Source organism: Dermacentor andersoni, chromosome 2, assembly GCF_023375885.2.
Source record: "Dermacentor andersoni chromosome 2, qqDerAnde1_hic_scaffold, whole genome shotgun sequence".
NCBI lineage: Eukaryota > Metazoa > Arthropoda > Arachnida > Ixodida > Ixodidae > Dermacentor > Dermacentor andersoni.
This window is the reverse complement of record NC_092815.1, coordinates 101,114,463-101,141,728: the sequence shown is the minus strand read 5'-3', so window position 1 is coordinate 101,141,728 and position 27,266 is coordinate 101,114,463. Positions and strand designations below refer to the sequence as shown.

The window sequence follows — 27,266 nt, the reverse complement described above, 5'->3', positions numbered from 1 at the left end:
TCTTTTGAAAACTTCAATTGACGTTTCTATTTTTGGTGCCCCTGGGAAGCCAAGGAGGATAGCAGAGATCTGAGCCCGTATTCACGAAACTTTTCATAAGTGTCGTTTGTCTTTGGTCGGCCACCTTTGCTGATGATATGTCGAGCTCCAGGATTTGCTAGAATTTACTCTTACGAGTAATTCTAGCGTAAGAGCTTTTTGTCAATACGAGCATTATTTTCAAAAGAGAGAGGGAGGGTAAGGAGAGGAAAGAAAGGAAGGTCAACCAGGCGAGAGTCCGGTTTGCTACCCTACACTGGTGGTAAGGGAAAGGGTGAGTAAAAACCGGGAGAGCGGGAGTACCGAGTGCACGTGGAATGATGCACAGGACACTTCCAATAAAAAAATAATCGGCCGTAGAAGTCGTGATTTATACTTTTGAAGCAAGGCCTTTATCTGTGCACCAGGACAGCTGTGCATTTGTGAAACGAGTGCACGGAGATGGGCAGAATGCTGAGTAGCAAGTCTGAAGAGTTGTCGGCATGTTTCCTAACTGCAAATTTCAACAATCAAATGTAGCTCCTATGCTTCTGCCATATTGACGTGACTCGACGTAGCTCACAGGACTCTTAGGCGCACGGACTAGGATAGGACTCCTCAGGGCTCGAGCCTGTAACAGCTTTGTCGGTCAGGTGAAGTCGCAGATAAGTTTTGCAAAACAGACGCAGAGCAAGGAATTCTATGGCAGACAAGAGCTGAATGGGCATGGGGGCAGGGATGCAGTCGTCCCCACCATACAGTACCAGCCATTCTGGGAGAGTGAAATCGCGCCCAGGAAACAGTGTTTCAGAACTAGTTCGATCCACGGACCACCTCTGAAAGGAAAGATGTTTCAAACTTATTTTCTCGCGATGTGCAAGACCACCCATTTGGCATGAGATATCTGCATGCTCCGTTACTTACTAATTTATTGAATTTAAGGCTACATGCAGCCGATTTCTGACCACAATTTTTGAGTTTATTTTTTAATGACTAATGACTTGTGCGACGTCCATAAGCCATCATCAAATTCTGCGAATCAGGCAGGATAGATTAGAGGAAAGAAATTTTGGTGTTCAGGTGAGATTTTGTGCGCTAATATGAGACCATTCTCCACCGAACCAACGCTGAAATAGTTTATTGAACAGCGCTCTGGCAAACCCTTCTAGACAGTGTTCGCAGTGAGTTTGTTGTGAAACTCACTTTTGCTGCCATTGCTGTTTAAGCAAAATGCTCACAAGCGCGTGCCCTACTGAATCGCAACATAATTAAGCTAAGGGCTCGGGGATACAAATATCGCTATTGTAGCATTCCTTTACACGAACACTCACAAAAGGAAGAATGAAAGGTATCTTTCTCGCAAAGCTTAGTAGCATAGTCATGAAATAATTTGTCATGTATTACGCGTATAGTGCGAAAGTAAAACCCACTAAAGGCCGGAGCAGTATTTTCTTTACTTGACTCGTGTTTTACCATTTCTTTCTCGCACAATTTCATCAGCGCCAGTCCTGTCTTATTAGTCTTTGCGCCTAGCTTATTCTCGCTTTATTAATGAGAACCGCTTTGAGTGTCTTAACATTAAAGGGCTTCGTCGCAGTTGCAGTGACATTTTATTTCAACTCGGAAAGGTCCGGCCACAAGGCTGGCGTTACGCCGATAATGCCAGCTCTTTGATGGTTAAGTTTCATTTACGGGAATTAGACCGAGTGTACGGAGCCGGCGTGTTTGAAACAAACAAACAAACAAACAAACAAACAAACAAACAAACAAACAAACAAACAAACAAACAAACAAACAAGCAAGCAAGCAAGCAAGCAAACAAACAAACAAACAAGCAAGCAACCAAGCAAACAAACAAGCAAGCAAACAAGCAAGCAAGCAAACAAGCAAACAAGCAAGCAAGCAAACAAGCAAGCAAACAAACAAACAAACAAACAAACAAACAAACAAACAAACAAACAAACAAAACTACTGTCGTGATTAGGTGTTGGAAGAACACGCCGTGGTTCCACGTGCTCATTGATGTTATAGTCTAGTAATGCTGGAATGTTTCTTTAAGTACCTGTTTGCTTGGTGAATTAGTGATAAATAGATGCACACAGAGATAGGGAGACGAACTAGACCACTCACATTTGTCTCCGTTTATGTGCGTACCGTTATATTTAGCGCTAATTCATAACTGTGGATAGCATACGAGACCAACTAGACAAGCTGCTGTCCGTCTTTATGCGCTTTGCTTATCATTTGTCATGCCCTATTTATACGTAAGCGTATATTATGCCGCTATCTTGGTCCTGCAGCTTCTGGGTACCAGAATCACCCCGGTGGCTTCTATCTGTTGGCCGCAAGGAGGAAGCGCTGGCATCCCTGGAGCGGATTTCTCGCATTAACGGCAAGAAAATGTCCAGGGAAACCCTCAACAAACTGCTGCTCGTAAGATGAACATTGCCAACACTTACGCAACGTCTCGCTGTGCGCGAGGTGGCCTCGCATTTCCTGCTACGAACTTGCAAGTATATAGGCATACCACGAATCAAACGCTAATGTTGCCACTATTCGAGGAGGTGCTGCGGAAATTCGAAGGTGTAGGAAATTTCACGTAGCGAAAAAGTGCAACCCGGCATGAGTTTTTCACAGTACCCCTAGTGGACCTAGTTCGGTGTCCCCGAAAAGCAGATTGCGCTGCTGAAAAAAAATTCATCTTGTTCCGGGGATCGTACCCTGGGCAGGATGGTCGCTCTGTGCCATTTGAGCTAACCAGTAGGCTAGCGGGTGGCAGCGCGAGATCGAATTAACGAACAACTCGAAGCCTCCTCCCCCCTTCCAGGAAGCAAATTAAATAAATCATTCAAGTAAGGTTACGAAAATGAGCCACGTAGATTAAGCTTATAGTAAATTATGAGTACAGATTTTCGCACAACATATGTGAATGATTCATTCAAAGGTATAAGCACGCAGACAGGCAGGTCGGGACGCCCTAATGCCGGAAATTTGAGTCAGGGTAGCATTGCAGTTAAGGCTAGCCGGCCAGTTCCTGCAAGGACATCTTATTTCTACTTTACTGGAGTGGGATGCCCAGTTTTATAGTGGTTGGATAACTCTCTGGCTTAAGGAAGCATCGATGGATGAAGTAAGGCTGTGCTCGCTGCGCAAAAATAACAACTTGCATTTGAAAACTTTTAGACGAACGTATAAACAACACATGTTTAAGCTTTGAACTCTAAACGTGCGCTGAAAAATTTCTCTGGTCATTAAAAGAAAGAAAAAAACCTAGATGTAAGCAACGCGTGAGCGTACGCCATGTGAGAAACGAGTCCGTTAAAATTTTCAAATACATATTTTAAAATGTGGCTTCAAATTGCTGTCCTGCGTGTGCGCACTTTAGACGCTATCGTAATATGGCCTGCCGCTTGACTGCAACACCGCTGAAGAATTCGATAGTCGGACGTGCAGCATTCGGTTCTTCATTCTTACCCCTGTATTGCATGTTCCTTATTTCCTGTGTTCTATTGTTTAAGTGTTCCATCGTTGTAAGATCAACTTTGCGCGAATTTTCCTTGTTTTTGAACAGGGTAAGTTCGCCAGCACTGTTAGTAAATTATGCTCGGAGTGTTGCATACTTACGTCCAAGTGGCCGCGCACATGAATACGAGGTCGAGCCCATGACTGACACTTAGTCTTTCTTTAACATTCTTAAATACAGCAACAAGAAGCAAGCGAAGAGAGTGACGAGCAAGTCGCACCTTCGAGGAAACCGCCAAGCTTCTTTCAGACGACGCTGCTGCTCGTGAAATCACCGAGAATCCGGCGACTCACAATATTTATTTATTTTGCATGGTACGGCAACAAAATTTTTCTGTACTCTAACCTACGTGCTATATTGTCGGCCTAGTTTGCGGATTTCGCAACATTTTAGCCACAAAACTTGAGACTGTAATCTCCGCAGCGCCATTAAAGGGACACAAACATTTTTCTGACTAATCATGGAATAGCCTAGATATTAAAGCGCGTCGTCAAGAATCTCGCGTCCCAATTTTTTTTTAATCCTTCAACAGTAAGTCGAGTTATCGCACAGATTTCCGGCTTTCTCTCTCTTTTCGTCTCCGCTAGTACGCTGGAAGCTACTCAGCGGAGAAGCCAAGAGGGCAAAGCCCCGGCCACAAGTTGTGTCGTGGCGGTGAAAGGGCTCGTCGCGGCACTCGTTGGCGGCCGCTAGGCCACGCAGCACGCCGCGGCCATGTCGAAGGCCACACGCACCAGACGCGGCTATCGGGCAAGGCAGAGACGAAATGATCTTCCTGCCGTTTTGAGATCGGCAATATATATATATATATATATATATATATATATATATATATATATATATATATATATATATATATATATAAAGAATTGTGGTATTGAATTATGAAATGTTCTTGCGACCATGAAATCAGCCAGTAGCGTTGGTGGGCCAACTGTTTACGATGACGACATTGCAGATGCGAGAGCAAGTGACTCTTCACTGCTTTTGACGCGATACTAAATTACCTGCTGCATGTAGCGCAATAATATTTGGCTCACAGGAGCGTCGTTAACAGAACAACGACGTTTTGTTATGTTCTAAAAGTGCTTCGAAGGCCCGTTTAAGTAAATTGAGCTTGAATGTAAGTGACTTCCCGCAATATGTTGCCGATGGTGCGCAAATCGTGTTGCATGCGGGATAGCGTAAATTGATTGAAGCATTATAGCGTGTGGAATTGCCAAAATAGAATGCAGATTTCATTCATTAAGCACATATTGTACAGCCCGCAGAGAATGCCTGAACAGTTGCTGTGTTGAAAATTTCGGCTGGACTAATGTATTGAACGAAAAACTCTGTGTGCCCTCTAAGCAAAACGAGATGTTTTGATATTTAATGTGTTACAAATCACGACACTAATAATCAAGCAAGCAAGCCTGCTCCTCATCTTTCCCCACAATTTATTATTTACTGACAGTAATCAGGAACACGAGCTTTGTTTATCACCGTGCGTTGAAGAGAATAACTTCCCCCTCCCCCCTTCTCCCGGCATTTCCTAATCGCACTAACACTTAAGCTCATTGCTGTCGGGTAAAGAATATCACATGCTCATACTTCATAATTGTAGGTTATTAAATCTAAATGACATTAACGAGGCATTATACAAGGAAGACGGGAACAATCAGTAAGGAAATAACGATTCTAACAGGTTGTACAATTGTGAAAAAGCTTCCACAGGACACAAGCTTAGTTATAATTTAGCCATAATACCGGTGCAAAAGAACGGCAGGAAATTACATGTTCCAAAAACCATCATGTAATTCCAAAGACGCATTATATATTATGAGAAAAACAAATGAATCACCTGGTGATGTGTGGCTGGGTGACTCTCAGAACACAGTACGTGACTCAGAATCTTGAAAGGCTATGTTAGTTTACTGTTAAATCTGGCAGTTTCTGTTTTCAATCACAACTTCGCCCTTCTAGACTGAATCATTAGCTTGACATTTAGTATGATTGTTTCTGCCTCCCTCAAAGACGAACGCGCGCCATGATTTTGTATGCACAGGTTCGTCATTACGCTGTGCTACAATGTGATCACGCTGCAGCTCGGCAGACTCGACCTGAACATATACTCGACCTACGCCATTGCCATCGCTTTCGAGCTGCCCGTGAATGTCCTCTGTCTCGTCCTCATGGATTCGGTGGGTCGTCGATGGTCCAACACCGGCTTCCTGTTCCTCTCCGCTGTCGCCTGTTTCCTCCTAGGCCTACTGCGTCCAGGTAATGACAGTTCGATTGTCTGCGCCCTCTGCGTTTTGCTTTCCTCCTTTCCGCGGGTTTCCACAGTTATACGGGACTTTCTAAATGACCCTATGCACTGCATGTGCTTTTTTCTGATTCCTCTGTTTGTTCAGCCAGACCATGCGCCACTCATCAACAGTAACGTTGCAAAAAATTTGCGACGAAATGCACTGGTGTTCCAGTAATTTTTGAGCTTCAATGTTCAATAAGATGTTTTGTTAAACAAGTGGAACAGCAGTGCATTTTTACCACAATTTTGACAGTGCTTATCTAAAAATTGCTGCTAACTTAAAAATTTGTTCAATGTGGATGTGCCTTGTGACATCACTGGCATCAATTCGTGCATTGGAATATTTGTGCTAAAGTAATTATAACAAAATTGATAATTGAAATTTTGTTAATTAGTGAATAATGTATTTCGATTCCCGTGTAAGTAATGTCGGCCTCTTCGAATAATCCAGCTCACTGAGCCGACTACAGACTAATGAGCAGATCTGTGTTATATGCCAGAGGTGATTAAAAGAAATTCTGCTACGGTTAAAATAAAACACCCCGTATAATAGAAAAATTATGAGATGCTGTAAATGAATCAATTGAAAAAGTGAAAACTCTCCAATTGAATAAGCGTGTTTGCAGTGACAAACACGGCACCACCATACCTTTCCGCATGGTAGTGACGTGAAATCTGCGCGTATACCGAAAAAAAAAACAAAAAAAAGAAACGTAGAGGTTCTTGCATCTTTGCTGCTATTTGCGCATAGGTCGCTCTTTCGGAGGAGGCTGTTAGCGGCAAACACGGTGTACGGGTTGAAACTCAGGCTCTGTACCGCTAGTACACTGTGTGTATAGCGGTATATATTGTATAGAATGGGTAAATAAAGCTGTTTTCGACGCCCGAGGTCCGACAGCAATAAAAGTCCCGCACCAATTACTCCGAATTACATGTTTACAGATTACATGGTTTGCGTCTGCGTTTCGCAAGACCTACTGATGGCAAACTATACGCGGATGCGCAAAAATGCACACGACGTACGCATGCTGCTTGAAGAAGCAAAATGTTTGTTCTCCCAGGCTAGGATGAAAGTCGACACTGCGCCCGCAATGAACGTGCAATCACCGTGCGGCACACACACACACACACACAAAAAGGAAAAGGAAAAGGAATGCATTTATTCTTAAGACATGAATACCCATAATATGAAGCAAGGAACGCCATTTGAGCGGCTCGATCGCAAATATACCAGCGCGCGAAATAGTACGAATGAGCACGCCGATCAGTATCGCCAGCAGTTTCCAACGACCATGACCATGATGCGGCCCGCTGTACTTCGATCGCACCGCCGCCACAGTATTTTTCGTCGTCGGGCGCCTCACTGCCAACTTCCTTGCTCACAACAAAGCATGCGACACCCCGGTCGCTCGTCCCACTCAACCTTATTCTAGTACACCAGTGAGAAACTGCCCAAGTTGCCAGCTGCCGAACGCTCTACTTCTTGAAAAACCAGTGTCACAAATTCTTTATCGTTAATTAAGTATTAAACCAACTTTCGTTCGCTATATCCAAGAGTTTAAAATAAGATTCAGTGCTTTTAAAGAGAAGTAGTCTAACTAGTTAATATTTCAAGGAAACATTTGTAATTAAGATAAGTTGTTTTGGAAAAGTAATAGAAGCACCTTGTGCTAATGCTGTCGCTGAAACGAAAGACTACTCTATTCGTGCACCAAATTTAATGGCTTTTTTCGTGTATGCACTTCAGTGCCTTCATCGTGGCTAAAGTTTGTATCGTCATATGTTGAAGACAATAAGCCCTATTAAGGCGAATGGTCTGTCAGTTTTCGTTGCGGTGGCCTCAGGTGGCGGCTCGAAGTCCTTGGACTCGGGCGCCTTCTGCGGCTTCCTAGACGATCTGGTCTTCCGGCTACGAACTTTTCACAGCCGCTTCCCATTTGCGGCGACGACGACTGAGAAGGACCTCGCAGCCGGGGACTTTATTTAAAACTTTTTTAAAATATGAGCCACGGATAGATATTGTTCTAGTAGACTTGTGTTGAAAAATTCAGTTAATACATAAGCATTCTTAAGTGACCCAACAAGAAAATGTGTCCGTCCGTAACACGATCCCCTCCGAAAAAGAAAAAAAAAGTCTCCAATCCGCGCTGTGAGGCTGGTTAGACCGCTGTTAACGGCAAGTAAAACAATTACCCATTGCGACATAGCATGATATTATTCACATGGCGACATTCACATGCACTTTACCTAATGAATAGCCTAATACCGGTGTCACACGCAGACTTGTGATCGCGATCGGCGCCGATCCGGATCGAGCTTGATCCCTATCGGGTGCCGCTACACGATCATTTGCAATCGCGGTCCTGCGGGATCCGGATGTGGGCGATCGCGATTCGAGAATCGCGATAAGCCCCCTAATCGCGATCGCAGGCTGATGTTTGCGCTCTCTAGCTCAGTATTCTGAAAACGCTCAAAAAAGCAAGTGAAGCCAGCTCAACAAAAAATGTTTAAAACTCTTTTACCAGCAATAATAAGCTGTAAGACTGTTGTCCAAATTTAACCATATTTTGCAAATCTGAATTTGTAGCTGATAGGTTATGCAGTTCTGAGAGTTTCTGACGATCAGTCGACGATAATAACTCGATCCGGATCGTTGGACCGTGTAGCATCGACTATTGTTGATGGCGATCGAGAAATCCGATCTGGATCAGCCCCGATCGCGATCAGGAGTGTACGTGTCACACCTGTATAAGATGTTTCAACGGCCTGCGCCGTTACTTCGTGCACGGACAAAGCACAGACAAGGCAAAAGAATCGCGTTTAAACTCTCTTTAGCCGTGTTTCGTATGCTCGCTGCTCTTCAGGGGTCCTCACTAGACGTGGCCTTCACATAGAACTGCCACAACACAAATCACTTGCAAGGCGGGTTCTTCTTTAAGATACGAAGGTGTAGTTGCGTCACCCCCTGCTTCGTATGCCACACTTGCCGCTTCCCGGCAACTGCCCCTTATGTAACCGTAATCTTCACCGCGAAGCGCTTGGTGGCGAACGCTATGCGCGAAGGTGAGCTTTCTGGTTCTTTTTCTTCTTTCCCCCGGCTCGCCGGTGCCTCCGCTGCCGCGGATGCGCGGCCGTGAGCGTCGCTTCAAAGTGGCTTCCTGCACTTTTCTGTTCGCACTCTCCTCGCACTCTCCGACGGCTCGTAGCTTTGCGTGTGCTGTGTTCCAGGCGCTTGTGCGCTGAAGCGGTAGATAGCACGAAGGTCGCTTCTGTCGCTGCCGCCACGCCAGCGTTTTGACAGCGAGTGCCAGCGGTCATCGAGTGTGCATGTGTGCATGTGCGCGCTGACACCATGCTTGTTAATTTAGTTAGTGAGCGAGTATTTACAAGTTTATACGGCCGATAAATCTGCTATCCTTCCTTATTATGGCTGTGGAGTAATTTGAAATCGCAATCGATGCTTCGCATTGCGGGCGAAACTGCGGCTTTGTTAAAACACATTTAAGCACATGTTTTCTGCCGTACTGAACTTATCATTAAGGGTGCGCGCGCTTACCATTTTTTAATTATGATTACAATATTTTGCTGCATGAGTGCCAATGACAACGAAATCAATCTTTGCTTAGTGAAAAAACAATTGGTTGCAAAGAAAAAAATATCAACGAGCGTCCGCTTAGTCACAAGCGCTTTTTGCAGATATTGCCTAATCTGCATTTTGGTTGGCTCCCAAAGGAAAAGTGTTGTCGCTACGGCTCTAAATGTATTTAGTTATATGCTGTGGCTGAATAGCATTGATTCTAGTTACCATGACATATGTCCGCGATGATATGGAAGTAAAAAAAATGGCGCCGTATTGTATAAAGTCCAGATTTGCTTTCTTCGAATCTGAAAATAACGCGGTTCTCAGGATTTTTCTGCATGCTGCCATAAAATAAGTCGAAATTTTACGTAGATATCTGTGACGTCGTTGGTACAGAATATCTATGATAAGGGCATGTTTAGGCATGTTAGCAAATAATCGGTACTTTAGATATCATTTTAAATGCCGTTGCTGATTAAAAAGAATCCCAAGATATGTCATTTCTGACGAACTAATGTAATCTGGAAAATAATTATCCATTATTTATTCCATTTCGGTATACAAAGCCTGCAATGCGACTGAATATACGTTACCGCAGCTGCGACACATGGGGCCCGTGTGGGCTCGTTGCGGCAGGTGGGGCATTTGGTCAGCTGGTTGTTTCTACCGTGCATTAAATCTAAGTACACGAGTGTTCTTGCATTTCGCCCCCATCGAAACACGGCCGCGGCGCGTGGGATCTTTTAATCACTGCTCACGCTCCCTACCAGAGTCCAGCACATGGACGCTGGTCCTAGCCGTGGCCGCCATCATGGCGATGGCTGGCGCCTACAACATCACCAACCAGCTGGCGCCAGAGGCATTCCCCACTGTTATACGGGGCAGGGCGGTGCTTCTTCAAAAGCTCATCGGAGACGTCGGTGGACTCACGGGAATTCAAGTGGCCTCGCTGGTGAGCAAGCACATAATGTACTATTGCACGAACGCACGCCCTTTCTATCTCGAAAAGAAAAAAAAAGTATCACCGGCCACGGTTGTGGCAATCCCTGTCCCCAGACGGTCACCCACACGGCAAACTCTGGGTGGGCGCGCCAAGCACGTTTGGGCAGAGGAGGAAAAAACTTCCTTAACGCGGGTGGCGCGCGGGCGCGCAAGCGCTGTCAGCGCCACCGGGCGACTCAGGTGAGTTCTCGTCGAGACCGCCTGAACCCTTTTGGTCGCCAGCGGGTGCGGAGGGCTCCGCCGCCACTACCGTTTTCCAGCACGTGGTTAGTCAACCACATTTCTGCGGTGGCAGTCGCCACGGACGCCTCTACCTCAGCTGGTAATTCGGAAACCCTTCCTTAGCTGGAGTGTTATTCTCATCGAGGGCACCCTCAGTGATGTGAACTATGGCTAGCTGGCCTGCTCATAGTGTTGGTTGCAATCGTAATAAATGCCTTCCGAAGGGGGCCCCAAAATGTAATGAGAGGTTGCCAATGACGTTACGCTTCGGCACACTGCGCACCGCAGCTGGCGCGCGCCTGCCCATCAACCGCTGCACAGTAAAATTCGAGGAAACAATGGACGACAACCACGTGCACACTCGTAAAAGATTTTATACGATAGTTTACATCACTGAGGGTTCCTTCGAAGAGAATAATACGTTATAGGTGAAGAAGGGCTTCCGACTTTCCAGCTGGGGTATGAGCGGCCGTGGCGACTGCCATGGCAGAAATGCGGTTAGCTAATCACCCGCGCAAAAACTGGAGTGGCGACGGAGGCTTCCACATTCACAGCTTGCTGCTGACCAAACAGCCTCGGGCAATGCCGGAGGGATCTCGGGTGAGACGGCCGTTGGCGCTGATAGCGCTTGCGATTCGCGTGTATGGGCGAGGCATGTGTATGCTGCAGCGAAAAATACGGATACTACACAGGACGTCCTAAGTGGATGCGAAGGGATTCACCCAGTGAGACCCGGAGGCAATGTACACCTTCCAGAAGCACTTGTAATTAAAGTGTACGGAAGCATCAACCGGTCAGCAGTCCAGATAAGCAAGCGACGTTTAGAGTATTGGTGGGAAAAAAAGCAGGGAAGAGATTGATACGACCAGATCCGTTAGAGGCATAAATAGCGGTGCAAGGTAGATAGAGGTTTTGAGGAACAAGAAAAAAAAAAGATTAAGGAGATGTATCAAAAATGCAGGAAGGAAAAATATGTACAGCATACCTGATTGAATCAAGCAGACTAGGTGACTACTTGCCAACACCCCGTTTCAAAGGGGATGCCAATAAATCATCATCATCATCATCATCATCATCATCATCATCATCATCATCATTCCCGTGCGCCGCCTGCGAAAGGACGGTTTCTCCCCTTTCCCTAAACCTGTGGGCGCCTGCGCCCGACGCGACGCTTGCCACGCGTGCGACCGTCTTTGGACACGAAGGTTCCCACATGAATGACAAAGAGAATGAAACAAAAAAAGTTTCCTTGTAGACCAGTTTCCTTGTAGACTAAAACTTGGATGACCAGAGATGCAACTTTTTAAGCGCCTTCCTCAGTGGCAGCATAAGCTTTGGTTCGGTGCAAAACTCGATGCCCTTACTACCACCGCCTCCTTCTCCTCCTAAGTCCTGAACTCTGCCAGTCCGATGCATTTCTGACGCATAGGCAGTGAAGCTACGTGCCACACGTGTTACCTGTAATTTTATTAGCAGTGGGCGAACAAGGGAAGCCTTAGCCCGAGGGAAACTCGTCGTTGCCAGGGCAACGTATCGCAGAAATTTTGGCTGCTGGTTGAAGCTTATTTCGTTCGCTCACCGTTCATCAATTTCATTTTCCGTATTCCGCGAACGACGTTTGTTTTGTATGTACCTTTGATTACAGGCGCACAAGAATGAGATCATTTTCCACGATTACAAAGTGTAGCAGACACATCACTGTGAGAGCGCCATGCACTGCTGTTGTTGTTGCTGCTGCTGCTGCTGCAGGTGGAGCGCGACACGTACACGCCCGTGCTGGTGATGGGAGCGCTGTCTTTGGCTGCCACTGTGGTGGTGTTCTTCCTCCCGGAAACCCTGGAGCAGGCGCTACCGCAGAGCATAGAAGACGGCGAGAACTTTGGAAAGGACCAGACGCTCTGCTTCTGCCCCGTATCGGTGGCCAAGCGTGCGAGGAAGAATCGGTAAGTGCTCGTGGTGCACCCCCATGCTCACAATATACACTCGGTGACAATGCTAGAGCTACAAGAACTATTGATAGCAGTGACGGCTATCTCCCGTCTGTTGATGCTGGCCGCATGCGCCACGTGTTGAGGCCTACTTAAAGGGACACTAGAGATAAAAGTTATTTCAGCATGCTCCGTAAATGACGCCGTTCCGATACAAAAGAAAAAAAAAAGAAACATATCGCCCTTATTTCGAGAACACGCGCTGTAATCAAGAAAAGGTGCAACAACGAAACACGGCAGGGGCCACGCTACCTTGAAGACTCTGCAACAACCAGCCGTGACGTCACATATTTTGACGGCGTCTGCTCGGACTTAATTGTTTATTTGTATAAATTGACTTCATGGTATTCTAAAAGAGCCAGAGATTGAATTTCGAAAGTGTCAAGTACTTTCAGGGAGCCACAATATCCCAATTACGAAATAAGTATTTCAAAGTCAGGGATGTCACACTCGCCCACCGGCGCAAGGGTTTCTGCGCAAAATTAGGAAAATAGAACTTAGAGCATTTCCTTAGCTAATAATCAACATATTACCGCGAAATTAAAGACAATAAAGTTGTGAATGAACACATATAAGTTTGAACAGAATGAGTGTTTCGATATATTTGCCCTCTTTCCAAACCCTATTTTCCGCACCTCAGTGCAGGGTAGCAAACCGGAAATTCGCATGTGGTTAACCTCCCTGCCTTTCCTCTCTCTCTGCAATCGCTTGAGCGTCTTGGTATTCGGGAACAAGACTCACGTGCGGGGGCCCAAACGTCTCGTCCTTTAATACGATTAGCATTCTTTGCCCAGTTTAGGTGTTTTGAGCACATCTATCTATCTATCTATCTATCTATCTATCTATCTATCTATCTATCTATCTATCTATCTATCTATCTATCTATCTATCTATCTATCTATCTATCTATCTATCTATCTATCTATCTATCTCTGTCTGTCTGTCTGTCTGTCTGTCTGTCTGTCTGTCTGTCTGTCTGTCTGTCTGTCTGTCTGTCTGTCCGTCCGCTTCCGCCAATCCAGCAGCCTAGGTTGTCTGCCACCTTGGGCCACTAGGCACTTGGTCGTGGTGCCATTGTGGTTGTTCCATCGTCGTCACTACGGCTTCATCATATGACTCTCGTCACGCCATCGGTGAAATGCTTCTTGCGCCGACTCAGCGGCACAAGTTGTCTATTAGCTTGGGTCACTACGTATGTGTTCGTGATGCCATCGTGGTCGTTTCATCATCCTCATTCCAGCCTCGTGATCTGACTCTCTTCATGCCGTCATCGTCACGCCTTGTACAGCCACTCAGTGGCCCAAGTAGTCTACCACCTTGGGCCACGTTGTATGCGCTCCTGATCTTAAATGCCATCATGGTCGTTTCACCGTCGCCGTTCAAGCTTCATCATCAGACTCTTGTCATGCTGTCGTCGTCATGCCAGCGTCGTCATACAGTCTTTGTGATGCAGTCATCGTCATGTTCCCATCGTCTTAATACACTCACCTTCAACCAATTTCCCACATACCGTTGTAATGTCATCGATGCCACTGCCACGTCGTCATACTGTCGCTGTGACACACCGTGATCGGGACGCCGTTGTTGCCGTCCTATCGTCTTCATTCAAGCTTCGTCATCCGGCTACCATTATGCCATCGGCGTCGTACCACTGTCGTCATGTCCTCGTCGTCACGCAGTGGTTTTACTACCATCATCACTTCAGAAACGGTATCCCATTGTCGTCATGCACCTGTCGTCATACTGCTTTCATCGTTCCATCGGTGTCATCTCCTCTTCCTCATTGCACCGTAATGTTATCGCTAAACAATCACTGTCACGCATCCTTTGTCATACTGTCGTCGTCATGCCGCCGTGATCGTGCCGTCATTTTCATTCCAGCTTCGTCATCAAACTCGTCGTATTGTCGTTCTCACGCCTCTTACATCGACATCGGTGGAACGATAAAGGTGATAGCAGGACTGCGGCATGACAATGGGAAGACATTATTGAAGTCTTCCCATTGATGTCGCTCAGTCGCCTAAGTTGTCTATCAGCTTGGGCCACTAGGTATGTGCTCGGATTAGTGATCCCGTCGGGGTCGTTCCATTGTCGTCATTCTAGATTAGTGACGTGACTCTCGCCATGCCGTCGTCGTATAGCCATCGTTGTCATACGTTGTCTTGCATTCGTCGTCATGATGAAGTCGTGGTGCCATCGTGGTCGTTGCATCGTCCTCACTCCAGCTTAGTCATCTGACTTCGTCATGCCGTCATCGTCACGCTATAGTACTTATACAGGCTTCCTAATACAGTCGTCGCGCTATTCACACACACTGGTCGTCACACCATTGTCATGCCATCGCCATTTGTGTCAGCGTCGTACAGTCATTGTTATGCAATCGTTGTCATACGGTCGTCGTCACGCGATCCTCGCCACGCAGTTGTGATGCCATTGTAGTTATGCCGTCGTCGTCGTGCGGTCGTTTTGTCATTATCATGACTTCATCATGAGCTGTGGAAAGAAGAATGATGGGTGTAACGTTAAGGGATAAGAAAAGAGCAGATTGAGTGAGGGAACAAACGCGAGAGAATGACATCTTAGTTGACATCAAGAAAAAGAAATGGGCATGGGCAGGACATGTAATGAGGAGGGAAGATAACCGATGGTCATTAAGGGTTACGGACTGGATTCCAAGAGAAGGGAAGCGTAGCAGGGGGCGGCAGACAGTTAGGTGGGCGGATGAGATTAAGAAGTTTGCAGGGACAACATGGCCACAATTAGTACATGACCGGGGTAGTTGGAGACGTATGGGAGAGGCCTATGCCCTGCAGTGGGCGTAACCAGGCTGATGATGATGATGATGATGATGATGATGATGAAGATGATGATGACTTCAGTAATGTCTTCCCATTGTCCTGCCGGAGTCCTCATATCACCTTCATCGTTCCACCGATGTGTGCCTAGTGCGTGCCTGATTGCGCACGTCGCCTCGCAGCCATCTCGCTGACCAGTGCGTGCGTCAATGGGCGGCACACGTGACGGTGCGGTAGAGGTGGTGCCACGTCATGAGTGCATAAAGGGAGCGCGTTGATGACTTTTCGAGGCCTACAAACAGTATAATGCTTTCGCATTTCCAAACGTAAGTAGCCTTAAGTTTCTGCCGAATTTTCAGTTTAGTAATTGCTGTCGCGCCAGGCGTTGTTGCGTAGAAAAGCCGACGCGCGCGCTCTGCGCATTGACGTCACAGTTGGAGCGCCGGCGGCGGTTGCTGGCGGCGAGCGATGGAGGAGCGTGTACGCTCTTGCTGCTCGCGATGACAGCCGCGCAAGTATGCCTCTTCGGAAGAAGCGCGTGCCTTATTGCCACACGTGTACTTCCCATTGCGGCTCGTTATGTCTTGCGAAGAACTCTAACCCCGATTGTATAACTTAATGCATTACCAATATGTCTTACAAAGAAGTCTAACCCTAATTGTATAACTCCATGTATTGCCAAATGCGTAGCAGTATTTCGCGTTTTTGTGTTAAAATAGTGTATCACTTGCCGAACTTTTTGTTTTCTTAAAATGCTTTGCTTGGCCTGGCATGCATACTACAGCGAAGCTATAGGGCAGTTCAGCCGTTTTCGGTGGCGTGCTACTGCGTAAAAGGTATCAAATGATAAAAATGACAGTCAAAGTGCCGCGTTTTATTCGATAGCAATTATGTGGATACTGCAAGCTAATTTTCGTCGTCGGCGTCGTCATGGGGCTCCGTATATGCTCCGGTTTGTGTGTGCTATAGGCTCATCCATGCCGTATATGCTGGTTTATATTGCTACACTATTCAGTCTCTAACGTTGCGCATACCAGGTCTTACGTTCTTGACTAAGTTATTCCTCAGAATTTTCAGAATGGCAACCGAAAGACGGATGTCATGAAGCATAACATTCACAGCGCATACATTTCACCTTAAATCTTTTCAGACTACTAAAGGTTAAAAGTTCAAAACAATACCTGTGCTCAAACCATAAAGGTATGCAATTTTACTAGCATGATTCTTTACGGGCAGCGTAGTGATACCTGTGCGATTCGATTACCGGTTCTACACGGCGTGTTAAAGCTTTCAAAGGTGCCAGAAATTGAGCTGCAGCCGCCTAAGTCGCATCCACGTTAGATGAATCAACGTGTTAGTACACGGTCTGATGAATTCAAGTGCAGGGCTAAACCCTGCTCTCGCAGTCAGTGCTTCGCCCTTCTGGCGAGAGTGCCAATGTGTTTTGAAACGTATTCAATAATTACGAAATAAAAGTTGCCTTGCGTATACCTCACTCGAATAGACAGCAAGTAATTGGCGCAGTTCCATTTTTAGCGCTAATGCGGAATTTCTCTTTTTCACGTCGCGATTTACCGAGTTTGCGTTGGAGGTCCGCTTGGAGTTCAAGGCTGCGGCGGGAAAAGCAGCCGGCTTAGTACTGCAGCGCAGCGTCGCTGAACTGTGTTCAGCGTCGCTGAACTGTGTTCGAGCGCGCTTGTGGCTGGCTGCGCAGTGAAAGCTATAGGTGGGATGCCAGAGCCATCCATGACCTTGCTCAAACGCCGCAGCAACGCAGTCAGGAAATAGGCCCCTATAAAGTCGGTGACAGCCTAATTACACACGACCTTCACGCACAAAAGCACAGAGCAGCTGTCCTTCACCTATGAAAAGGAGACTAGCCAGCTTTGTTTATTGCGCCAAAAATTTATTGCGCCCATAACTGTTTGGTGAATTTTGTGGCCCTGAAACCTCCGCTCGTACATCACTTTTTTTTTTTTTGCGGCATGCTTAGAAACTTCCGGTTGTAAGCGAAAGATGCACAATATGTAAGGCAAATCTGAGATCCAATACTCAGCCATACATTTTATATTTTCACTATTTCTTCGTGTTTTCTGATCAGTACGGGCTTTTTGCGTCGTGCCATACCATTTAAAGCTGCTTGTACATCACTTACCTAATGCATCAATTGAAGTCATAGCGCTGTATTGACAGGAATATGAAAGACGACAGGACGTGCGCGCGTCCTGTCGTCTTTCATGTTCCTGTCAATCCAGCGCTATGATTTCACTGGATGCAACGAACCAACTAGCCAAAAATCTGCCACTCCTGGATTATCTAATGTAATTTTACATTCATGTCACAGCCGCTAAAGTAGCGCGTGCGTTGACGACCGAACACGTCACGTGCACTAGACGAAGACAAAGATAATATTACAATTCAGAACCGACAGCTGAGGCGCAAATGCTGCAGTTCACCGTCAAAACATGGCCGACAAGTCATTATGAGTGGACCACGACAACGGAACAGCAATGACGAGAAACCAACGCTGTGCAGGCGCGCGCACCTATTTATTCCTAGCAGACGACACCATGAGCAATCCACACTAAGTGTGGAAATGACTGCGACTCCGCTCGATTTCGCAGGCAATATTGTTCGGAAACAGTCCATATACACTGTTCTGCTAACCTATCGACTCGCATTTCAAAAACTCGAGCAGAACAGATCAGCCGACTGCGTAAAGTTGCCTTTACGTCGCTGCAGCGGAGTCCCCCCGCTGACGTCAGACGCGAGAGAGCGCCACTCAACGAGATTTCGGGGCTAATAGTACTCCCGAAGCGTGTGAGAAATCGCCCGTACAGCTTCGCTGCCTTTGATGTGTCAGTTGTCAGAATGACATGCATCTGCGAAGGAATATTTTACCATTTAATACGCCATAGATAGGTAGCGGATGACTTCGCGCCGTGTGAGACAGCATCGATCGGTCCGACAGACTTTGTTTTGCCGAAGTGGTGTTTAACAGGTGACTAAATTTGTAGGTTTCTTTTTGTACCTTGCATAATAATGCCCTGCTGATTGGCTTTTGTCTGTGCCTATTTTATTACTTAATGCTGCAAAACTAATTGAACTATGTGCATACACTGAGACATGCTATTTTTGTGCATTTGTGTGTCAAGCTGTCAGCTGCATCTAAATCTTTTCTCATCTGTCTCACGGATTCTGCTTCTTGCATTCACTGGGCTGCATCCTCTCCCCTGCGGAGATTTATGGCTGCGTTCTTGGTTTTCGTCTCTGGGCTTTACAAGTGTGTTTTTCTAGCGCGACGTTGACTCTGGGCCACGGTGTTCTGGACCTATATGTTTACGCTTGGTTTTAGCCGCCGTGCGCAACTTGGAAGGAAGGGTTGGGCCGAATTTACGTGAAAGTGCATTTCGGTCCCATTAGCTGCGCAAGGTACGAAACTTAACATTCATAACGGGAGAGTAAAACAAAACAAAGCGGAGAGATTAACTAGAAAAAAGGGTTGTTTTCATTTCATTATTTTTTTTTCAATTTCTTTATTTCCGCCAAACGATCCACTACACGTACACAAAATAGTGTTGGACTCTATAGTCATCGCCGCTACCCGACACGACAAAAAAGAGGTTTCATCAGATATGAAGAGAGAAAAATGAGTTGCGAAACAGAAATCTTCGCACAAAATTATGGGCTGGTACACATCACCATCAAAGCCTGTCTCGTGGTCCTGTAGACTACAAGTAGCGAACAAACGCTTTGGCTGTTATTAGCAAGTACGTCTTTCGTGACCACTGTCTTATAGTGCATTTTGCTCTGACAGTGGCCGGCTGTGCACTGTCTCTAACGCAGTACACAGGCTCTACCCCCCGTACTATAACGCAGGCAGATGCACGGAAGACGAGCGATTATTTTTTTTTTCATCACAGCGGCAAGTGTCACAGGTTAAGAGTACCGCCCCCTCCACTTATAAACGAGTATGACTTGGTAAACGCGACACCCAGCTGCGAATAACAGTTTCTTCACACTTTGTGTAATAGATATACTGGGCCTAACCTAAATGACTTTAACCAGTAAAAGTTCTTGCCCGTGCGTTTGCCACGCATAAAAGAAATCGAAAAATCGGAAAGCGGCCCACCAAGGCCTTCATTTTCTCCTTCGTTTGGCCAGACGACAATTGGGGCGATGCGCATACTTAAATGACTAATAAAAGGGTCGGGTGTTCTCTGCTGTAACAGGCGATATAGTGCCGTTTACATTGCCACGCAACTTGTGGTACTGCTTTATATGACTGTGTCCAAACCAATAAGAGGCTGAGGGCCCACTCTTTCTAGAAATCATTAAATCTCTTCACGACGATCCTGTAGTTCAGTTATAATAAAGTTGTACCGCTTTGTTTTTCTGCGTTCTGCTTCTAGCCGTTAAATTAAAACACATGAGCGAGTGTAATGTGTGATGAGTCGTAGTGGGTTGAGACCGCTGAAATTCAAACGCTTCTCCGGAGCACTTTCTCAGTAGAGATATATATATATATATATATATATATATATATATATATATAGAGAGAGAGAGAGAGAGAGATGCTCTTTACTGTATCTGTGTCTTTTGCCTAACCACACGCCTGGCATCCCACTACGATTGGAAATGACGAGAAATCAAATGATACTCACTGCAGATGACAGATCTGTAACGTAAACAAAACACTGTAACACAACCTACAAGATAAGTAAAATATATGACTGGTATCAGTGTCTCTCCGAAAACTTAAATATTCCCGCGAATGCGACCAGCAGTGGGTCGATTAGAGTGCGAAAGTGAGCCACTTGGATAGACGTGATTATCCTGTAACGAAAGCATGTGGTCCATGGTCACACCCAGCTGAACAGCGATGTGCTTTGACAGCCCTAAGAGGTTTTCTCGTTCACAGCAAGCTGACCATTTTAATTGAAGAATACATTCTGGCGAACTTTATGCTTATACTGAGTGTTCACTTTCAGGACTGCTTCAACAATGGCATTCGTGTGTGCGCGTACAATAGTGTTCTTATTGCACAGTAGGAGTGAACTTATAATTCTTAACGAGGTCGCATACGGCTAGTTTCTTCTGGTTAGCGTTATTCTTTTGTCTTGTTTGCATTTACGTTTTTTGTAAGCGGAGCCTCTTTATGTGTTTTGCGTATGCGTGTCAGTGTTATATGGAAAAGGAGTAGATCCTCACTTTCTTAACTGCGTATTGAGATAGTCGGTTATAATGCAGGCTGCCTTCCCATTTGTCTGCAGTTAATAAACAATCAACAAACAATATGTGATCAACGGACAGAAAACAACGAGATCTCTGCTGCTGAGATGGTCACTGCCATGCGGAGAGGCACCTCCTGGCATCCTTGTTATTCATTAGCCAACCTAAACGCATCCCGTAGGTGCCTTTGAGTCCAATAGACAGCAGTAACGGGAACACATGAATTCCCGGTAAGTGCTGAGCTCGGAAAACTGCAACGAAAACACGCCGCGCATCAACGTACGAAGGGAAAGAATTGTGCACAAACCATCGACGGTTATTGTCAATGTCAACGAATAGCCCGAACGAACGAGAGCCAAATTCCCCTATCTCCCTTCCTCACACCACACCCCGCAATTCGGTTGCTCGACAGGTCTCACTCCTTTCCCGCGCCCCTCCTCTCAACGTGGATGTTCGAGGGCACGCGCTTTCCCCCTCGCCGCCTTTGTACCGCAAGTTCGACCACCGACCGCCTCCAAGTACGAAAACGGACGAAAGATCCAGAGAAAGCTGCTCGCATTAAAAGAACAAGACGCGGTGCTAGTGACCTAACGGGGAGGAGGAGGAGGAGGAGGAAAAAACTTTATTCTGGTCCTGTACAAGGTGTTGCCACCTGCCTGGCTAGTCCCATGTCGGGACCGGGAGGTCAAGCCTCCTAGCCCTATCACGGGCGTACTGGACAGCCAGGACTTGAGGGATATGATCTGAAGATCTGATCATTCCTAAAAACCGATTCCGGGAAATGCCAGGGCCGAGCGACCCACACTCCCAGAGCAGATGTTCAAGCGTGCATATCTCTTTTTCGCATGCTTTGCATAAAATATTCATGTCTGTAATGTCATACCATTCCTTTATTTGTGCAGGTGAATAATAAGACTGTGTTTGTAATTGCCTAAGTGTAACTGCTTGTGCTCTGTTTAGCCTATAGTGAGGAAGTGGAAACTCCCTCCTTTCTATGTAGTAATGTTTTGTAATTTCATTGTATATAATGAGTGTATCTCTCTGTAGGTTCTCCAATCCAGCAGAATCAAAACCATATGTAAAAGCGGCCCGGTCTGTAAGGTCGCGGGCGACGCTGTTGGCCGATTCATTTGGATTGACAGGAATGTCCTCAAGTGAACCAAGGTGTACTGGGAACCAATAAATGTAACGCGTAACATTTGCTTGCATTTGGTTAACTATTCTAGCAGCCTGTGGGGCAATCTTTCCCCTATTGAAAGCTCTAATAGCTGTTTTCGAGTCACTGTATATTTCTGTAAATCTATCGTCTGTTAGTGCCAATGCAATGGCAACTTGTTCAGCGACTTCAGGTTTGCTAGTGTAGACCGTGGCGCAGTTGGTGCATTTGCCCTGATGATCCACTACCGCCGCCGCGAACTTAGTTCGATCCTTGTAGGCAGCCGAATCCACAAAGCAGGCTCCTCTGCCCCCTTTATCCATTTTCTTGATTAACGCCCTGGCTCGTGCAACTCTCCTGTTGATGTTATGTTTTGGGTGCATATTCCTGGGTAGCGGTGCGACAATTATGTTGTCTGCGAAATCTTGATGAACTTTAGTGTAATTTGCTGGATCCGTAATGGGGTTGATCATGATCTTGTCCAGGATTGATCTTCCCGTGCTGGTTGTAGATAACCTCGCTATTTGTGATGTTTCTTGGGCCTCCGCGATCTCCATGGTTGTGTTGTGTATTCCTAACTTGAGCAATTTTTCAGTGCTGGTTCGAATTGGGAGCCCCAATGCGCTTTTAACAACCTTCTTGATCGCTGCGTCAAGCTTCTTGAGTTGAACCTGCGTCCAGTTGTACATGGCAGCGGCGTATGAGATATGGCAGAGTACGAAAGAGTTGATTAACCTTATGAGGTTATCTTCTTTCATGCCCTTGTGTCTTCCTGCCAGGCGTCTGATCATCCTGTACGCGTTATCCGTTTTAAGGGTGATTTTCTTGACTTCCGTATGGTTTCCACCATTGGCATCAATGAAAAAGCCTAGTACCCTGATCACGTTGACTCTGGGTATATTGACACCATTTTCTGTATGTAGGTATACATTGGTTTCCGATAGAGGTTTCCAGCCCTTAGGCCTGCCCCCTTTTTCCCGTCTAAAAAGTAGCAACTCCGATTTATGTGGGGAGCACCTGAGTCCAGTAGGTCTCAGGTATTCCTCCACCGTCTTGATCGCTTCAGTCAGTGCGTCCTGTATCTGCCCTTCACTGCCACCAGCACACCATACAGTGAGATTATCAGCATATATGGTATGGTCAATGCCCTTAATGTTGCGCAGCTTTCTGGACAGACCAATCATGCACAGGTTGAAAAGGGCGGGAGAGATCACCGATCCTTGGGGGGTCCCTCGATCTCCGAGCTGAAACACTTCGGAGTATGTGTCGCCGACCTTTATCTTCGCTGTGCGTGCTTCGAGAAAGGATTTGATGTATTTAAACATCCTCAATCCCAGTCCAATGTCTTCTATCGTTTTGAGGATGTACTCATGCTTGATGCTGTCGAACGCTTTTTCCAAGTCTAATCCGAGTATGGCCTTCGTATTTCTAGAATATCCGTCGAGTATGTGGTGTTTAATTTGCTTCATGGCATCCTGCGTGTAAAGTGCGGACCTAAAACCCAGCATGTTGTGAGTGTATATATTATTTTCCTCTAAGTGGTCTTTTAGCCTATTAAGGATTGCGTGCTCAGCAACCTTCCCCACGCATGATGTAAGAGATATTGGCCTTAAGTTGTCCAAGCTTGGAGGTTTACCCGGTTTCGGTATTAGTATAACTTGGGAAGTTTTCCATTCGTCTGGGACCTCGCCTGAAATCCATGCTTCATTGATGAAGTCTTTCAGCGATTCAATTGACGGCTCATCGAGATTGCTAAGTGATCTGTTTGTTACTCCATCAGGACCGGGGGCTGACTTTCGATTTAGTTCACTTAACACCCTCCGGATTTCGGATGTGGTGAAGGGTTGGTCGAGCTCAGGTTGAGCGGCTCCCCTGTATTCTGATGGAAGAGGGTGGTCCTGCTCATTTCTAACTGGTAGGTATTTGTCAACTAGTTGTTTGGTAACTGTTTCGATGGGCTGATCCTTAAGGGCTACGTGTATAGCTCGGACAAGGCTGTGTCTCTGGTTGGCTTTCGTGCCTTCTTCATCCAGCAGATGCTTGATCAATTTCCACGCCTTGCCGTTCCTTATTTGCCCATCGATTGACTCACAAAACTCGTCCCACTGTTGCTGGCAGAGGGTGTTACAGTGTTGTTCGATTTGTTTGTTAAGTTCTGCGATTCTTTTTCTCAGCCTACGATTTAGCCTTTGGGCCCGCCACCTTCGGGTTATGGCTTCCTTGGCTTTTATTAAGTGGGCAAGTTTCGAGTCCATTATCTCTACATTAGTGTCTGTAACAAACCTTTTGGACGCTGTTTTGATGTCCCTTCTGATGCCCTCACACCAGTCTCTGAGATTGAGTTTGGTGGTTTCTTTCCCGCCTTGGGCTCTTAACTTACGAAAAAGGTCCCAATCTACTACCTCGAATTCTCGAGTTCGGCCTTTCTCAACTTCCAGTTTGACTTCTATCACGTAATGATCGCTGCCAAAATTCATGTTTGTGTTAGTCCATGAAACATGCTCTGCGTTCTTAATGAACGTAAGGTCAGGTGTGGTGTCTCTGCAGACAGAATTGCCGATCCTTGTGGGATGTGTCTTATCCGTGATTAAGACCAGGTCTAGCTCATCCGCGTGGTTCCACAGATTCCTGCCCTTGACATTCGTCGTAGTGTATCCCCATAGCTCGTGGGCTGCATTGAAGTCTCCTAATATAATCAGAGGTCTACTTCCAGCTACATTAGTAGCCTTTTCGAACAATCTCTTGAACTGTTGTTTCTGGGGTGTTTCGGATTGCTGTAGACGTTCAGCACGAATAAGCTATTGTTCCTTTGATTTTTGTGTGAAGTTGGAACTACAACCTCAACCATGAGGTACTCTAGGTTTTTGTCTATGATGCCTCAGTCATGTGAAATGTGTGTAAGCTGCTTATTTACAAGCACGTACAGGCCCCTACCAAATGTTTGACACTCTATGGCTCTGTATCCAGTGAGTGTGACATATCTATATCCTGTCTCTTGAAGTGCGATAATTTCCGGTTTAGACTTAAGTGACCTAAGGTATTGCTGGATGATGGTACGTTTGTTATTGTACCCCCCGCAATTCCACTGCCATATTCGAAATTCCCTCTTAGTGTGAGCCATATTGCATATTCATCTCCCCCGCCTGGGGAGTAAGTGTAGCTCTGAGGAATGACGACCCGCATTGTTCCCTTACGTCCATTGACATAGTCATCATTTCCAGGGTTTTGATTCTATCGCCGAAAGCCTTCAGTCCCTCCTTAGGGTCATTCAGTGCCGTCTGTATTTGGCCTACATTCATTGTCAACTGTGAGACACTGTCCATAAGCAGCTGCATGTTGTCTTTGAAAGACGCCAGCGCTTGTTTGACTTCCTCCATCTGTGTTTCAGTGTTCTTGAGCTTACTTTCAACAGCCCTACGCTTGGCTGACATAGGTCCCTCACCAGTAGGCGCGGGGACTGGGGCTTAACGGGGACGTAGGCTCTCGAATACCATGCATAGAAGAAAGCAGGTGACGATTGTTCCCTGTGGGTGCTGGCGCAGGGTGGTGCGAGAGAGCCTGTGCTGCGGCTAGGGTATAGCTGGCCTTACCCGTACCATCGCGACGCAACACTTCGCTTGCTACCATCTCCGGTATTACCGAGACTTTGCGAGAAATTCTTGAGGTAGAACGCCCCCCCCCCCGACGAGGATATTTTCAACTTCAAATATAAGAAATATTTCATGCGGGGCCTGGTGAGGGGCCCTTCAAGAGGCTCGTGGCACACGTACCGGCACAAAAGCCTATAGGAACACTTGCGGATTTGAAGGACCAAGCTCCCCCCCCCCCCCCCCCCAAAACGTTTGCCTGACCTTGTGTACCACACGATGGCTTGCACTAACGTCATCGTCGCCACCGCCTTGGTGTACTGGAGCGTCGCGAAACTGCGTAAAGAAGAAACATGACAGCACGAAAGCGCGACAGTTAAATCATGCGCCAAATGACAACTTGATATCAGTGATAACCCAGTGAAAAATGCTCACCGTCACAAAAACAAAAACAGGAAAACAATGTAAGCGTGATAATATGGAGCACAGACTTCACCGCTGCAGCCTTGTTAGAATATTAACATGTCAGGAAGCTGCGTTTGGGACCTCTCGTGAAAACGATATAAACCTTGTACACCTTGCATGTATTTTAGGATGTCGAAACCGGCAGTTTAACCGGAAGCAGTTGAATGTGCGGATGTCTTCGCCTGCCATTGCGCTGTACTTTGCTACTTCATCGTTGGTGCACATGGCCTATATACAAGTTTTCCTAAAGATCCAATTCCGTTAGCCGTTTTCAGGAACGATTGTGCAGCATTTCTGAGTGGTGTGTTCTTGAAGAAACACACGATTCTTTTATGCTTAGAGGGGCTCTTCTTCTTTGCAGGTGGCTTGAGAAGCAGGCAAGGATAGCGGCACGGAATTCCAATGAAGACGAGCTGGGAGCAGCAGCTACTCCTCTGGCAGCGGACTCGTCAGTTTAAAGCACAAACGACGGATATACCATTTTAGTGGCTCTCTATACAAGCCGCCATGCTCACACGCACCTGACTAGCTAGCCTTTGTACGGACAGCTAGGAATGCTCCGTTTGACTCCCCGCTAGCGAGTCAAGATTCATGTATATTCAAACGAACATGACGGCTGAAGCATTTCGTTCTCACGAACAAGCCTCTGTCAGGCAATGAGAGCCAGACCAACGAGAACTAATTTGAAAGAACCTTCTAAAGTGAAATTAGCCAGTCATCGTTAGAATAACAATAATAATAATAATAAAGTTCTTTTGCGCCAGTTGGTGCAGGAATAATATTTACATAATCAACAAATGAATTATAATTTTGCGCATGCCATAAATGCATACACGAGCCTGCCGTTGTCGCGCGTGTTTTGAGCGTTTTGTTTTCTTTCTTGCGTTTGCTGACATTTTCGGAGCACGTGTCACGTGACGCACCTTGTGAAAGATATATGTACAGCTCATCTCGGAAATATATTGTTGAAAGCTAGCGCTGTGTGCGTTTTTCTGTCCCGCTGCGTATCCTCTTACGTGCGTTTGGCCAAAGCCATTTAATGTGACGCACGAACAGGCGCAACGTGCAACCTCAGCTTATTATACTGGTGGCTAATGCGGGATGATGATTCTTAAGTTTTCCAGAAACGTTAAAAATCGCCTGTGGCCGATAGCATCGAGCTGGATTATTAGGACAGGCTGACAATAATAGCACGTGAAACAAAACATATATTCTACTAATTAAAAGAAATTCACGAAGTAACTGCTTATTAATTAATTTACGGTGCTATATTTACAACGGCGCATTGCAATTTACGAATTGTCACTGAGTTTGCAAGGCGTATCCACTTGGAGTTACTTTCCAGTATGATGCCAGTTTCGATATATCGTTCCCTAAGTTGTGAGCTGAAATACACGGGCGTTCC

General features: G+C 46.2%; 1 protein-coding gene across 2 annotated transcripts in view; it reads left to right on the top strand.

The window, feature by feature from the left end:
* The window catches only part of LOC126541529 (solute carrier family 22 member 7-like), a 59,660-nt gene extending 32,824 nt beyond the window's left edge, over positions 1-26,836 (top strand). Inside the window, exons 8-13 of one of the 2 annotated variants that reach the window (XM_050188327.3) lie at positions 2,319-2,451; positions 3,722-3,855; positions 5,589-5,803; positions 10,185-10,366; positions 12,388-12,581; positions 26,223-26,836. In XM_050188327.3, coding sequence (XP_050044284.2) covers positions 2,319-2,451; positions 3,722-3,855; positions 5,589-5,803; positions 10,185-10,366; positions 12,388-12,581; positions 26,223-26,319 — 955 coding nt within the window. In that variant the 3' untranslated portion in view covers positions 26,320-26,836. The remainder of the gene's footprint in view (positions 1-2,318; positions 2,452-3,721; positions 3,856-5,588; positions 5,804-10,184; positions 10,367-12,387; positions 12,582-26,222) is intronic. The other variant, XM_050188328.3, reaches the window with a different exon arrangement.
* Positions 26,837-27,266: the final 430 nt, after the last annotated feature.